Consider the following 16,131-nt stretch of genomic DNA (forward strand, 5'->3'; position numbering starts at 1 on the left):
CTGCGATATACATACAACACAACCTTACTTGCTGAAAGTGAAGAGAACTTGAAGCACTTACTGATGAAGATCGAAGACCATATCCTTCAGTATGGATTACATCTCAACATAAAGAAAACAAAAATCCTCACAATTGGGCTAATAAGCAACATCATGATAATCAGAGAAAAGACTGAAATTGCCAAGGATTTCATTTTACTTGGATTCACAACCAATATGTGGAAAGCAGCAGTCAAGAAAGCAAAAGCCTCGTTGACTTGGGCAAATCTGCTGCAAAAGACTCCTTTAAAGTATTAAAGCAAAAATGTCCACTTTAAGGACTAAGGTACATCTGAACCAAGCCATGGTGTTTTCAATCGTCTCATATGCATGTGAAGGCTGGACGATGAATAAGGAAGACTAAAGAAGAATTGATGCTTTTGAATTATGGTGTTGTTGAAGAATATTGAATATACTGTGGGCTGCCAGAAGAAGGAAAAAAATCTTTCTTGGAAGAAGTACAGCCAGAATGCTCCTTAGAAGCAAGCACAGTGTAACTGGGGACGAATCCTCAAAACACACCTGAGCATCAGTACAAAATGCTTCTTAAATTGTTTTACCAAAGGGAGAGGAAACTGTGGTATATATCCATCAAATCCAGTCCTTCCTTGACTGATGGTTTTTCTCAGGAATATTATATCCTTAGCACTTCCAAGCAGCACCATGCACAAGCCAAATACATTTCCCTAGACAGAGAAATTCTTCAGTCAGAAGGTTGTTGGTGCTTAAAGTAAATGACATACTCAGAGCTCAGAAACAGTTAGTATCCAGAAATCTTGGCAGGACCTGAAGATTCTGTTAAAGTTCGTCCCCTGGTCACTCACATACTTTTTTTTCCTGAAACTAAGCTCGATTTGTTATGACATTGGCAGGATATTTGCCAACTTCACATGATGAAATCTTGTGCCTACTTTTCTGCAATCTGCCCTCCAAAATAGAAAATGAGGGTCGGTTTAAATATCACACTGGCTTGCTGGCTTTCACAATGTACCCTAAATTGCCAGGTGACGGACCTGAGATTGTTAATTTTTTCCCCCCCATTTGGGAATATATGGTCTTTAACACCCATGCCTCTGTCAGCTTGTTGCCCTGTGGGGATTGTGTATTTCTGTGATGCTGGAAACTATGCCACCAGTATTCAAATACCAGCAGGGTCACCCATGGCAGACAGGTTTCAGCTGAGCTTCCAGACTAAGACAGATTAGGAAGAAGGACCCAAGAGTCTACTTCTGAAAAGAATCTTATGAATAGCAGTGGATCATTGTCTGATATAGTGCCAGAAGATGAGCCCCTCAGGTTGGAAGGCACTCAAAAGATGACTGGCGAAGGGCTGCCTCCTCAAAGTGGAGCTGACTGTAATGACTTGGATGAAATCAAGCTTTCAGGACCTTCATTTGCTGACGACTCAAAATGAGAAAAAACAGCTGCAAACATCCATTAATAATCAAACCTGAAATGTACAAAATATGAATCCAGGAAAATTGGAAATCGTCAAAAATGAAATGGGACACATAAAGATTGATATCTTAGGCATTAATGAGCTGAAATGGACTGGTATTGGTCATTTTGAATCAATCATATAGTCTACTATGCCAGGAATGACAACTTGAAGAGGAATGGCATTGCATTCATCATCAAAAAGAACATTTCAAGATCTATGCTGAAGGACAATGCTGCCAATGACAGGATAATATAGATATGCCTATAAGGACCACCAGTTAATACAAGTATTCAAATTTATGCACCAACCACTAAGGCCAAAGATGAAGAAATTGCAAATTTTTACAAACCACTGCAGTCTGAAATTGATAGAACATGCAATCGAGATGCACTGATAACTACTGGTGATTAGAATGCAAAGGCTGTAAAGAAACAAGAAGGATGGGATATTGGAAAATATGGCCTTGGTGATAGAAATGATGCTGGAGATCACATGATCGAATTTTGCAAGACCAACGACTTCTTCATTGCAAATACCTTTTTTCATCAACATTAATGGCAACAATCTGTGTGTGAAAGCTGGGCAATGAATAAAGAAGAACAAAGAAGAACTGATGCTTTTGAATTATGGTGTTGGTGGAGAATATTGAATATACCATGAACTGACAGAAGAAGGAACAAATCTGTCTTGGAAGAAGTACAGCCAGAATGTTCCTTAAAAGTAAGGATGGCAAGACTTTGTCTCACATACTTTGGGCATGTTTTCAGGAGGGACCAAACCTGGGGAAGGACATCATGGTTGGTAAAAGAGAAAGCAAAAGAGAGGAAGACCCTCAAAGAGATGGATTGACACAGTGGCTGCAACAATGGGCTCAAGCATAACCACAATTGTGTGGATGGCATAGAAATGGGCAGTGTTTTGTTCTGCTGTACATAGGGTCACTAAGAGTTGGAACGAACTTAACGGCACCTAAAACAACAACAACAGTTTATTAGGAAAGTGATTCCAGGAAGAACCAGTAGGAGAGTGGGGCTGTGAGACATGGAAAGGTATGTAGTCAACACTGTGTATGGTAATAGTAAGTTACCACTGAGGGAAATTGAGGTTCAAACCAGTGAGAAATTGTCCTCTTAGAACATGCCTCAGAGTTGTCCCAGCCAATGTGTAAGATAACTGGGATTTGTGTCCACCAGCTCCCACCTGTCTCTGACTAAGAGACTCTTCTTGAGCCATTAAAATCTTATCCAACCTGGCCTTCCTGAGAGCAGACAAAGTTTGTCCCTGTTCTCAGAAGAAGCAAGTAGTTCTCAGGCAGAGAGTCATAAGTGTTCTCAGTAAGAAGTAATCACAATGGACAAGGATTGTGGATGCCACAGGAATATAAGGAATATGTCAGTTAACTTTGTGGGAAAAAAACATAGTGGCTTTAAACAGCAATCACTTTATTTGCTTACAGTTCTGTGGGTCAGCTGAACAGCACTAGACTGGGTTGAATTGTCTGTGGCTAGATGCTCTAGAAAAGTCTAGATATGGCTAGAATGGTTGGGACAGCAGACTCCTCTCCTCCAGGGTTTTTTCTTTCTCCATTAGACTAAAACATTTCTTCACACGAAGGTTTCTGGGTCTCAGTAGAAGAAAGAGCAAGCCACCATGCACAGGGCTTTTCAAGCCTCTATTTTTGCCAATATCTTATTGAACAAAACAAGTCACAACACTAGTCTACAGAGTACATTATGGTGAAAACTTTACTGAGTATATTTCCCAGAGCCCCTTTCATGTCCCGGTTTCTCAGACTGTAGATAAAAGGGTTTAGCATGGGAGTGACCAGAGTGTAAAATGCAGCCACAATGACATCCTTGCTATTGGAGTCACTGGATGAGGGGGAAACATACAATCCAATAATTGCCCCATAGTACAGAGACACTACAGAGAGGTGAGAGCCACAAGTGGACAAGGCTTTGCAGATTCCCTTGGTCGAGGGGACCCTCAAGATGGTGGCACCAATGTGACCATAAGAGACCAGGATGCATATGAACGGAAGGGTAATGACTACTCCCCCTACAGTCAGAATAACCAACTCATTGGTTGAGGTGTCTGAGCTGGACAGCTTCAGTAAGGTAGATAGGTCACAGAAGAAGTGAGGAAGAGTGTTGTCTCCACAGAAGGACAGACGGGCCAGGAGTAGGGTGTGCAGTAGGGCATTGGCGAAGGATAAGACCCAGGATACAATTACTAGCAGGAAACACAGGCTTTGCCTCATGATGATGGAATAGTGGAGGGGGTGACAAATGGCCATGTACCTATCGTAGGCCATTGAGGTGAGAAGGAAACTATCAATATCAGCAAAGAATATGAAAAAATACACCTGAGAAATGCACCCAGTATATGAGATGGATTGATTCTGTGTTTGCATGTTCATCAGCATCTTTGGGGCTGTGACTGATGAGAAAGAGATGTCAGTGAAGGCCAAGTGGCTGAGGAAGAAGTACATGGGGGTGTGGAGGCTAGAGTCCAGCTTGATAAGCAGGATGATGAGCAGGTTCCCCAGCACTGTGGTGAGGTACATGCCCAGGAACAGGGGGAAGAACATGTCGTGCTGCTCCATCCAGATGGGAAGTCCTAGGAGGAGAAATTCAGACATACTGCTCTGATTATCCCTCCTCATCCTGTTCTTCCTTTTTTCTGTAGGTGAAAAGACACACGGAAATGTGAAAGGATAAGAAATCATTCTGATGTCACATAGTGAGAAAATGTTTTTGAACTAATCAGTATGTCAAACTTAATCTGACTATGTCATGCACTTTTCCCCGGGTAATGGTGTGTAGTAATAGTATGACCTCTGTTCATTATGTGTCCATCTAGAAAACAACACAACTCTTTTGTGGGGACCACGAAACATCAGAATTATTTATCAGATCAGACCATGTTTAACTTGAGAAGTTCATCAGTTTATAACAGAAATCTGAGATTAAGAATTTAGGATGCAAAAATAGGTCAGTGAACACTTGATAGAAAGACTCTCCAATTGGTTTGGTGCCACTCTTGACCCTCCCTATTCCTCTCACACAGTATTTGGCTAATGTTTGACTTCAGTGAGTTGGATCAAGATAAGACACCTAATGGGCTGCTCTGAATCTCACAGAAATTAGGATTTGGACATTTGGTGAGAGACATCGTAACTAGCCAAAGCAATGTCATTAAGGAAAAGAATCTAGGTCAATAACAAAAGACCTTAACACACCTTGTAACATAGCTATCAGTAGTTTCTTCAACAAAATTCCTTCCCACTTCTCAACATTTTCGGTGTACCATTACTCTTTCTAAAGGAATGTTTTTTGGAAGGGAAGAATGAAGGCTAGTTTGTCTTCCAAACCCTGCTTGATAAATTTCCTCAATTCAAACCAGATCACTTTTGTTCTAGTTTTTACAACACCATGAAAGACGCTGGCTTTTCCAGTCACACCCTGAAACTGTCCAAGAAGCAGCTCTTTGTAATTGTGTGTCTAGGCTAGTTTACCAAATAGAACCTTCTCCTTTTAAACTGATCCTAACCTAGTTTTATGCCAGTGACACAGACCTGATATTTTTCTAATTTGGAATACTGCTTATACTCTGAATACTATCATTCCTCTCGAGTCTTCAGATCAGTTAGCCTTAGTCCAATCCATAGGAACACTGAAAAAAGAATAAGAAAAAGAAATACGATGCCTGTGCCTACTACAAAATAGAACACATGTAATATATAAGGACTCAATTTTCTCAAGGTCTTTCACTTTGAGGGCTGAGAGGTGCCTCATTAAAGGACCCATCATTCACATTCAGTATTAACCAAAGATTCCAGTATCTACAAATTCTCCCAACTAGGCTAAACCAAGAAAACCAAACCAGTTGCCATCAAGTTAATTCTGACTCATTGTGACCCCATGTGTTTCAGAGTAGAACTGCATTCCATAAAGGTTTCAATGACTTGTGATCTTTTGGAAGCAGAGTGCCAAGCCTTTTTTTTTGAGGCACATCTGGGTGAATTCAAACTTCCAACCTTTTGGTTAATAGCCAAGCTCTTAACCATTTGTGTCAACCACTGGCTCTCCAACTTTACTACATGGTATGGAAAACCCCTGTGTTCTGCCTGCTAAGTATAAAATGCTGTTAAGAAAACATTGTTACCTGAGAAGAATTATACATTCTTTTTCTGAACATTACTATGTTAATCATAACCGTAATCATTATAAGAGTGTTAATTGGCTACCTGATAGACATTTAGGTTGTTCGTAATGTTTTGTTATTTCTCGCAATAGCACAGTAAATAACGTGGCTCCTATATCATCTTGCACGTGGGCAAATATATCAATAATTTCTAGAAATGTAATTGCAGGGTATGTGTATTTATGATTTTAACAGGTATTGTTAAATTAAAAGAAGCTAGGGTGGTGAGGAAGCCCATTGTGATGGGTTCTATAAAAGAAATCTGGGGTAATAAGAAAGAGCATGTCATGTGAAGATTCTAGAAATGGGCAATCTAGGTAAGTGTAAGAACATGAAAGAGGAAAGAACAGAGAAAATGCAGGAGTATAGTGAGCAAGGGAATGATATGAGGCAGAAGAATTATCTTGGACGCAGATTATGTAATGCCTGTTCTGCCGTAATAGAAAATTTCAATTCTATTCTCAGAGCAACACAACACCCATGAAAAGGTTAATCAATTAGTGATTTAAAATTTTTAAATATCTTACTGGCTACCAGGTGGGGAACAGAGCATAGTAATGCTTGAGTGTCAGCAGGGATCTTAATAGGAGGCTACTGCAGTAGTCCAGATACAAATTAATGACTGTGTATTTTTTTATACCTGGATTATTGCAGGTAGGATGGAGATAATTAAGGAGAATTGGGATAAAATTTGGAGAGAAAACCAACAGAACTCAATGATGGATTAAGAGCAAATGAGAGGAGATATGTGTTTACCCTATCCTCTAACAATCTGGAAAAATGATCAGTTCCAGAAAAATTATTCTGCACAGAGCTGTCTTATTCTTGTTTGAAGAGTAGAATCATGTTAGCAATCATGAGCACACCGAATGCCTGCACATGTAAACACACACAAACACAGATAATCAAATGACTGAATCTAAATTCTACTCCTGCTCTAACATGGACTCTAAGGTGATGAGCACAGATACCTTCAGCTATAAGGCATGGGATGGTTCTTCCATTTCTCTCAAGAAGACCCAGAATCAGGTAAAACAGATGGAGCCTCTAAGAGTCTCAAAGACACATTGAGAAGAGTGATCCGTTCCTAACCAAACAAGGTAGATCTGTTCAGACACTCTTGTTCACAGCTCCAGAGCAATGGGCATGGGTTCTAACTTTATGAACCACGGAGAGGATCCCAGTGGGAAATATTCTGAAACTCCAAATTAGAGACAAATAACCATTAAATTTTTCCTTGACTTCCGTTTGGAGAAGAATTGTTTGTTTATAGCAGGTAATAGCAGAGTTCACCCTTGGGGAATAATGATAATAGCTACAAAGCATCTACTGGGAGCTTAGTGATTCGCAAAGCTTTTTGCCCTCTTAGTTTACACTGGGGAAAATGAGATTAAAGAGTGTATAATAAACCAAGCTGGAGGTTGTAACCCAGGTCTCTTACCTCTGCACCCCAATGTATTTCAAGAACTCCACCTTTGTACCAATATTTGGTGTTGTCAATTTTTTTTTTTTCATTTTTGCCTTTATGGTAGGTTTGCAATAGTATCTCATTTTGGTTTTGCTGTATTTTTATTTCTATGTTCATTAAAGGTACTGGGCACTTATTCATGTACTTATTGACTCTATCTTCTCTTGCAAAATGTTCAACTTTTTTGTTACTGAGTCGTTCACCTTCTAATTATTGAGTTGTAAGAGGTCTTCATATATTCTTGATATAAGTTGTTTGTTAGATCTATATACGTGAAATGTTTTCTGTGGCTTGCCTACTTATTTTCTTGAAAGTGTCCTTTGATAGACATAGTTTTTAATTTTGATGAATTCTAATTGGTCATTTTTCTTTTACAGCTCATATTTTCTGTGTTCTCACTGAGAAATCTTTGCTTCTCCGACATCACAAAAATGTTCTTTTTTATTTCCTTCAAGTAGTTTTGTTGTTTTGGCTCTTACATTTCGACCAATCTTTGCTTTTCTTATCTGGCTGCTTTTGCTCAATGAAAGGTTAGTGATATTCATCAACATCACTGAAAATAATTTCTAATTTCTTCTTTAACCTATAAGCTGGTTGAATTCTTTTATATAGTTTTCAATTAATTTGTTTATATTCCAGAAATCCTTCTGTCATTGATTCTAACTTAATTTCATTGTGATCAGAACACATGGTATGTATGACTGGAGTACTTTTAAATTTCCTGAGACTTGTTTTGTGGCCCAAAATATATTCTGTCTTGGGAAATATTAAAAACTGTATACTCAGTTTTTTTTTTCTGGGGGGGCGATTAGGAATATTCTACAAATATCGGTTAAGTTGGTTCATTTTTTGTCATTGTTGTTAGTTGCCATCCAATCAGTTCCGGCTCATGGCAACCTTATGTATAATATAACAAAATATTCTCTGGTTGGTCCATACAAAAAATAAGGTTGTTCAAATCTTCTGCCTTTTTTTTTTTTTAATTTTCTGTCCACTATTATATAAATTATGGAAAGAGGTTTGTGGAATGATTAGGCTATAATTATAGATTTGTCTTTTTCTCCATATCAGTTTTTATTTTACATATTTTGAAGCTATTGTTATCAGGAACACAAAAGTTTAGAATTAGTAGCTCCTCTGAATGCCTTGAACTCTTTATCACTAAGAATGACTCTCTTTATTCTGGATATTGTTTGCTCTGGAATCTATTTTTTTATATTAATATAGCCTCTCTAGCTTGCTTTTAATTACTTTTAGGATAGTATATTTTTTCCAACCTTTTACTTTTAACTCATTAGTCGTAATAGTTGTTTTAATGCTCTTATCTGCTCAAATTATCATCTGCATCATTTCTGCATCAGTCTCTATTGACTGATTTTTGTCCTCATTCTGGGCTTTATTTTCTTGCCTTTTTCCACCCCCGGTAATATTTGACTGGGTGGTAGACATTGTGGATTTTCACATGCTGATTGCTGGATATTTTTTATTCCTACAAATAGTGTTAGCTTTGTTCTGAGATGCAGTAACGTTACTTGGAAAAAGATTAATCATTTCAGGTCTTGCTTTTAAGCTCTGTTAGGTGGGACCAGAGCTGCACTTAGTCTAGGGTCAATTTCTCCCCACTATTGAGGCGAAGTATTTCTTAATGCTCAGCTCATGGCTCCCAAATTCTAAGGTTTTCCACTTTCACTGTTGGGAAAAAGCTGGCCACACATGAGCCCTCAGAAATATTCATTTCATAATTCATCATAATTTTTCATATTTACCATTTTTTATGAATTTGTGATATTATCTTTGAAAATGTTTCTTAATACTTAAACCAGCTCACACTATTGGTTTAAATATATACTTCATATCAGATAAAGACAATCACTAAAGCATTTTGGTGAGTTCACATCTTCCTCACCTCATGTAATAGGCTTTTAGAGAGTAAGAAGATTATAGTAAAAGGCAATATGATTTAAGTCTTTTAATCTTGGCAAAACTGACCAAGCAAGCCAGGCAGTATCTAAACAGCATAATGGGCAAAGTACAGCCTCTGCTGCTCCAACTAGGGTGAGAAATTTGGACACACCATTCTGAATCTTCCTTTTTTTTTTTTTTTTTCTGCTGTGGTTGAAGATGATTGGAAATACAAGGCTCGGAGAAATGCGGATTAACATTAAAAGGAATTCATTGTGACCTTTGTGTTAGAGAATGAGTGAATTTACAGAAAAACATCAGTCCATTGCTCAGATATTTTTCTGCTTGATTCTTCAGACTATCTCAGTCTAGCAACAAACAGACATGACTGCAAGCACCAAAAAGATCTTATTCTGGGAAAGCCACTTTTTCAACTATGGGACAGAACTGAAACACCACTGGGATATGGAAATAAATGACAGATGAATTCACTCCCCTTGGAGTTCATATATTAGTGAGAAGCCTATGTCTCTGAGATAAAGAGATCTTATAGTTTATTGGCTAAAGTGGGATATTATTGGAAGTAAAATGGGGAGCTGATAATTGGAAGTAAAATGGGGAGCTCTGGAGCAGCAGACATAAAATGATCTCTCCTTAGTCATTCAAGAAGATACAGTCATCTACAGGTTTATTTTTTTAATGTGGTAATATTCACATGACATAAAATTAAATATTTTGAAGTGTAGAACTCAGTGGCATTTAAACCCACTGCCGTCAAGTCAAGTTCGATTCATAGCGACCTTACAGGACAGAGCAGAACTGCCTATAGAGTTTCCAAGGAGGGCCTGGTGAATTTGTACTGCCGACATTTTGGTTAGCAGCCATAGCACTTAACCACTATGCACCAGGTTTTCCCAGTGGCGTTTAGTCCATTCAAAATGCTGTGCAACCATCACTGCTCTATTTCCAGATCTCACCTGAAAAGGAAATCTTATACCCATTAAGTGGTCACTTTCCATTTAAACAAATGTCTCTGTGACAACAGGACTTAGCAAGCAGCTCATGTCTTGACACATAACAGTGGTTCAGAATCCAAAGAATTTCCCAGTCCTTCCCACAAATAGCTAGGGTATCCACACACATGATTGAAATCCTGAGATAAAGGATGTGAGCACAAGTAATTTCCTTTGGAGGATCCTAGGATGCAACTTAGGAGACTGGGGAGTAAGACAGAGAAGGGAGTGCAGCCATTAAAGGGTATGCTATTGAGTAGGTTACTGTTGTGGGTATCTGGGGACCAATTCCTCAAACATCTCTGGGGATCAGTAAAAAATACTCCTTAAATTGTTTTACCAGAGGGAAGGGAAACTGAGATACATCCCTGAACTCTCATTCACCATTTACTGAGGGCTTTTTCCAGGGGTATTAACTCCCCAGCACTTCTAGCCAGCCCCATGCTTAAGCCAAACACATATCTCTAGACAGGGAAATTCCTCAGTCAGAAGGCTGTTGGTATTTATAGTGAGAAGTCATTGGTATATTATGCTGTGGTTCATCCCCTAGCCACTCACATTTTTTCCCCCAAATTAAGCTTAATCTGTTATGACATGGACAGGATATTTGCCAACCTCATATGACCAAATCTTGAGTCTTCTTTTCTGCACAGTCTGAACTCCATAAAAGAAAGTGAGGGTTTATTTAAATGTCCCATGAGCTTTATGACATTCACACACTGTTCTAAATTGTTATGTCACTGACCTGAGATTGTTATTTTCCCCCAATTTGGTATCTATTGTCATTAACAAAGGCCAACCAGTCCCATGGATTTTATAATTACCAAATGCCCATATCTTTCAAAGAACTCTATTTTATAAGGCAGTGCTTCCGTTCCCACCAACACTCAACCCAATTTACATCAGGTGAGAATCTTAGTGGTTATGATACTTCTGTACTCCAGAGTTACCACCAACCCACCTAACACCAATGATGTGCTCTGTTGCCCTTTGACCATCAAGTGATCTTAAGCCAGGACCATATCCTGAGTGTCTTCATAAGACCACTTCTGTACTTACTGTCTTAGGTTGAGGTAGCCCAGAGCAAGACCCTGAGGAAAGTATTTGAATACAAGTACTTTATTAAGAAGGTAGTTCCAGAAAGAGCGAGTAGAAGAGTGGTGATCTAAGACATGGAAAGGTAGGTTGTCAATACGGTGTATGGTAATAGTTAATTACCACTGAAAGATGTGGGGTCAGGCCTCTGAGAAATGGCCCACTTTAAGCATTCCTCAGAGTTGTCCCACCCAATGTGTAAGATAGGCAGGAGTTGTTTCCACCATCTCCTACCTGTACTTGACTAAGAGATTCTCTGGAGCCATTAAATTCCTACCCCATCTGACCTGTCAGATGGGGTAGGGATCCTCTTATTCTCAGAGGAAGTGAAATAGTTCTCAGGCAGAGTCATAATGTTCTCAGTAAGAAGTCATCAGCATGGACAAGGGTTGTGAATGCCACAGGAATATGAGAAATATATCAGTTAACTTTGTGGAAAAAAAAAAAAAACACCAAAAACATAGAGGCTTAAAACGCCAATCACTTTATTTGCTCACAATTCTATGAGTCAGCTGAGCAGTACTAGCCTGGGCTGAATTGTCTATGGCTGGATGTTTCAGAAATTTTCCCTAACAACTGTAGGTCTCACTTGGTATGGCCAGTATGGTTGGGACAGTTAGAGTCTCTCTTTCTGTGATCTTTCATTCTGTATTAGACTAGTATTTGTTTCTTCACATGGTATTCTCTGGGCTCCCAAAGAACAAGCCACCATGCACAGGTCTTTTCAAGACTCTTTACATGTGTTCTAACATCTTATTTTTATGAACAAAACCAATCAAAACACCCGCCTAAATTCAGTGCACTCTATGGTGAAAATGTCCTTCTATTGAGTATATTTCCCAGAGCTCCTTTCATGTCCTGATTCCTCAGACTATAGATGAAGGGATTTAGCATGGGAGTAACCAGAGTGTATAATACAGCCACAATGGCATCCTTGTCATTGGAGTTACTGGATGAGGGCAAAAAGTACAATCCAATAATTCTCCCTTAGTATACAGATGTTACCTAGAGGTGGGAGCCACAGGTGGACAAAGCTTTGAAGATTCCCTTCGTTGATGGGACTTTCAGGTTGGTGGTGGCAATGTGGCATAAGAGAGCAGGATGCATATGAATGGAAGCATAAGAATCACCACCCTCTCAGTGAGGATAATTGGCTCATTGGTTGAGGTGTCTGAGCTGGACAGCTTAAGTAAGGCAGAGAGGTCACAGAAGTGGGGAACGGTGTTGTCTCTACAGAAAGAGAGATGAGCAAGAAGCAAGGTGTGCAATAGCACAGTTGTGAAGGATAAGATTCAGGACACAATTACTAGTAGGCAACACAGGCTCTGACTCATGATGATGGTATAGTGGAAGGGGTGACAAACTGCCATGTACCTGTCATAGGCCATTGAGGTAAGAAGGAAACTATCAATATCACCAAAAAAGGTACACCTGAAAAATGCACCCAGCATATGAGATGGATTCACTCTGTGTTTGTGAGTTCATTAGCATCTTTGGTGCTGAGAAAGAGATGTCAGAGAAGGTCCCGTGGTGAGGAAGAAGTACATGGGGGTGTGGAGGCAAGAATCCAGCCTTATGAGCAGGATGATGAACAGGTTCCCCAGCACTGTGGTGAGATGCATGCCCAGCCCCTCCAGCCTGATGGGGATCCCCAGGAGAAAGAACTCAGAAGCTGCTCTGATTGTACCTCTTCATCCTTTTCTTCCCTTTTGCCGTAGATTGAAAAATGAGATTGCAATATGAAAGAATAAGAAATCATTACAAAATCAAAACATGTATTTGAACTACTCAGTATACGAATCTTGAATGTCTCGTGCTTTTTTTCTACTGATTACAGTCAGCCAACAGTCTGACCATAGGCTATTATGGGTCCCCGTAGAAATTTAAAAAAGCTCTTTTGGAAGAACCATGAAACATCAGAATGATTTATCAGATGACACAAGTTTCAAGCTTGAGATTAAGAAACTAGGGTGCAAGGGTAGGTAACTAACCAGTTGTTAGACTATTAAAAAAAGAAGAAAAAAGTTGCCATTGAGTTGATTCCAACTCAAGGTAACCCCATGTGTTACAGTGTAGAGCAACACTCCATAGAGTTTTCAAGGCTGTGTCTCTTGGAAGCAGACCGCCAGTCCTTTCTTCTGAGACACTGTTTGGTGGGTTCACTGTGCCAACCTTTTAGTTAGTAATGGGATATAGACTATTTTAAACCCTCTCTTTAACTCCTCTCTTCCTATTCTTCTCTCACACTTTTTGGTTAAATGTTTCATTCCTATGAATTACATAGGGCTAGACAAATCAGTGGCCTGCTCTGAGTCTCCCAGAAATCCAGATGTGCACACATGGTGAGAAACATCCTAAGTAACTAGCTAAGGCATGGACTTTAAGGATAGTAATCTATGTCAATAATATAAAGAATACAGTGGTATACCTTATAGTATAGATATCAGTACTTAAAGAAAATTCTTTCTCACTCCTCGATATTTTCAGTCTACCATCATACCTTCTACGAAAATTTCAATGAAGGGCGAAGAAAAAAATCAACTTTTTCTTCCAAATTCCTGCCTTATTTCCTCCATAATTCAAACCAGAGTTTCTCTTGTTCAAGTCTTCAGAACATCAGGAAAGTCATTGGCTTTTTCCAGTCCCATTCTGGAATTGTCAAAGAAAAAACCCTTTATATGTTTGTCTAATCTATTAAAAAAAAAATAATAATCCATTTTACCAAATAACAATTCCCATTTTCCCATGTTCTTACCCTAGCTTTTTACTGATGACTCATTCCTTATATTTTTCTTATAATATTTATAACACTTTCTGCTAGTACCACCTATCATTCATTTCTCTTTCTGGTTTGGGTTCATTAGTCTTAGAACTGCATATACGAACCTTTTCAAAATAATAAGATATAAGAACATGATGGTTCTAGCTATTGAAAAACAGAACCCATGTAATATATAATTACAATTAATCTCTAGGTCTTTCTCTGATAGCTGAGAAGTACCTCAATGTAGGAGTCATCAGTCATCTATGGGGTTAAGTAAAGATTCTGTTATCTATAAATTCTCTCAACTTGACTGACATGAACTCTAAAATCCCTAGTCCTTCAGCCCTCTACATTAAAAATCCTGTCTGTAATTGGTTTCATTGAATTGTGGGAAAAAAAAAGAAAAAATATTATTAACTTGATATTTTTACCTTAGAAGAATTACACATTCAGTTTTGATAATTAATAATATGTTAATATCCCATTTATTGGAATAAATACACAAATTAGTTGTCTGATGGACATTTATATTGTTTCTGTTTTTTTCCTATTTCCTAACATATTGCAAATAATGGCATTGTTCAATGTTAATTTGCAATGGGACAATGTAGGATAAATTGCTAGAAATGGAATGGGAAGGTATGTGCATTTTCTGCTTTAATATATATTGTCAAGGAGGTGGGGCCAAGACAGCAGAGTAGTCAAACACTTCCTGTGGTCCATCTTACAACAAAGACCCCTCCCCCCAAAAAAGTGGATTGATTATATATGACAACCTAGGAGCCCTGGACATCAAAGACAAAGTTGAGGAGTGTGACTGAGCAGTAGAGGGAGGGACAGACAACTCACCGATAAAGAGACAGAGAGTGGCAGAATGGATTAAAAAAATGGTTCGTCTATATGCTGCCTACAAGAGACACACCTTAGACTCAAAGACACAAACAAACAAACTAAAACTGAAAGGATAGAAAAAAAAAATCAAACAACAATCAAAAAAGAGCAGGAGTGGGAATATTAATTTCTGATAAAAAAGACTTTAAAGCAAAATCTATCACGAGGGGTAAGGAAGGACACTATATAATGATTAAAGGGTCAATACCCCATGAGGACATAATCATAATAAATATTTACATACCCACAGACTGGGCTGCAAAATATGTAAAACAAACTCTAACAACACTGAAAAGAGAAACAGACAACTCCACAATAATAGTAGCAGACTTTAACACACCACTTTCAGTGAAGGACAGAACATCTGGAAGAAAGCTCAATAAAGACAGGGAAGATCTAAATGCCACAACCAACCAACCTGATTTCATAGACAAAGAGAACACTCCACCCAACAGCAGCCAAGTATGCTTTCTTTTCCAATGCACAAGAAACATTCTCCAGAATAGACCACACATTAGTCCAGAAAACAAGCCTTAAAAGAATTCAAAGCACTGTAATATTACAAAGCATCTTTTCCGAAAATAAAGCTATAAAGGTACGTATCATTAAGAGAAAAAGCAAGGAAAAAAAAAAAAAACACATGGAAACTGAACACCTTGCTCTAAAACTACTGGGTTATAGAAGAAATCAAGGATGGAATAAAGAAATTCACAGAATCAAATGAGAGTGAAAATACATCCTACCAGAACCTTTGGGACACAGCTAAAACAGTGCTCAGGGGTCAATTTATAGCAATAAATGCACACATCCAGAAAAAAGAAGTGACCAAAATCAAAACATTGACCGTACAGCTTGAACAAATAGAAAAAGAGCAATAAAAGGAGCCCATGGGCACCAAAAGAAACGAAATAATGAAAATTAAAGCAAAATTAAATGAAATAGAGAATAGAAAAACAACTGAAGGAATTAACAAAACCAGCAGCTGGTTCTTTGAAAAATATCAACAGAATTGATAAACTGTTGGCCAAACCGACAAGAGAAAAACAGGAAAGGAAGTAAATAATCCGAATAAGAAACTAGGTGGGTAATACCACAAAAGACCCAAGTGAAATTAAAAGAATCATAAGAGAATACTATGAAAAGCTGTACTCCAACAAAATCGAAAACCTAGAGGAAATGGATAAATTTCTAGAAACACACTACCTACCTAAACAAACACAAACTGAGGTAGAAAAATTAAATAAACCTATAACAAAATAAGAGATTGAAGAGGTAATTAAAACAACCCCAACAAAAAAAGCCCTGGCCCTGA

The 16,131-nt window shown here is 38.4% G+C and overlaps 1 protein-coding gene and 1 pseudogene across 1 annotated transcript; both read right to left on the minus strand.

Moving 5' to 3' along the window:
* Nucleotides 1-3,194: 3,194 nt before the first annotated feature.
* LOC126082458 (olfactory receptor 1J4-like) lies at nucleotides 3,195-4,145 on the minus strand. Its single transcript, XM_049894973.1, has one exon. It carries the CDS (start codon nucleotides 4,143-4,145, stop codon nucleotides 3,195-3,197), a length of 951 nt encoding a protein of 316 aa, XP_049750930.1.
* A 7,823-nt stretch (nucleotides 4,146-11,968) lies between these two features.
* LOC126082459 (olfactory receptor 50-like) lies at nucleotides 11,969-12,786 on the minus strand (annotated as a pseudogene).
* Between the last annotated feature and the right edge of the window lie 3,345 nt (nucleotides 12,787-16,131).

This window comes from Elephas maximus, chromosome 9 (genome assembly GCF_024166365.1).
Source record: "Elephas maximus indicus isolate mEleMax1 chromosome 9, mEleMax1 primary haplotype, whole genome shotgun sequence".
Lineage (NCBI taxonomy): Eukaryota > Metazoa > Chordata > Mammalia > Proboscidea > Elephantidae > Elephas > Elephas maximus.

Excerpts from the sequence above, each read along its gene's own strand:
- LOC126082458 (XM_049894973.1), bottom strand. The coding sequence starts at position 4,145 with ATGAGGAGGGATAATCAGAGCAGTATGTCTGAATTTCTCCTCCTAGGA.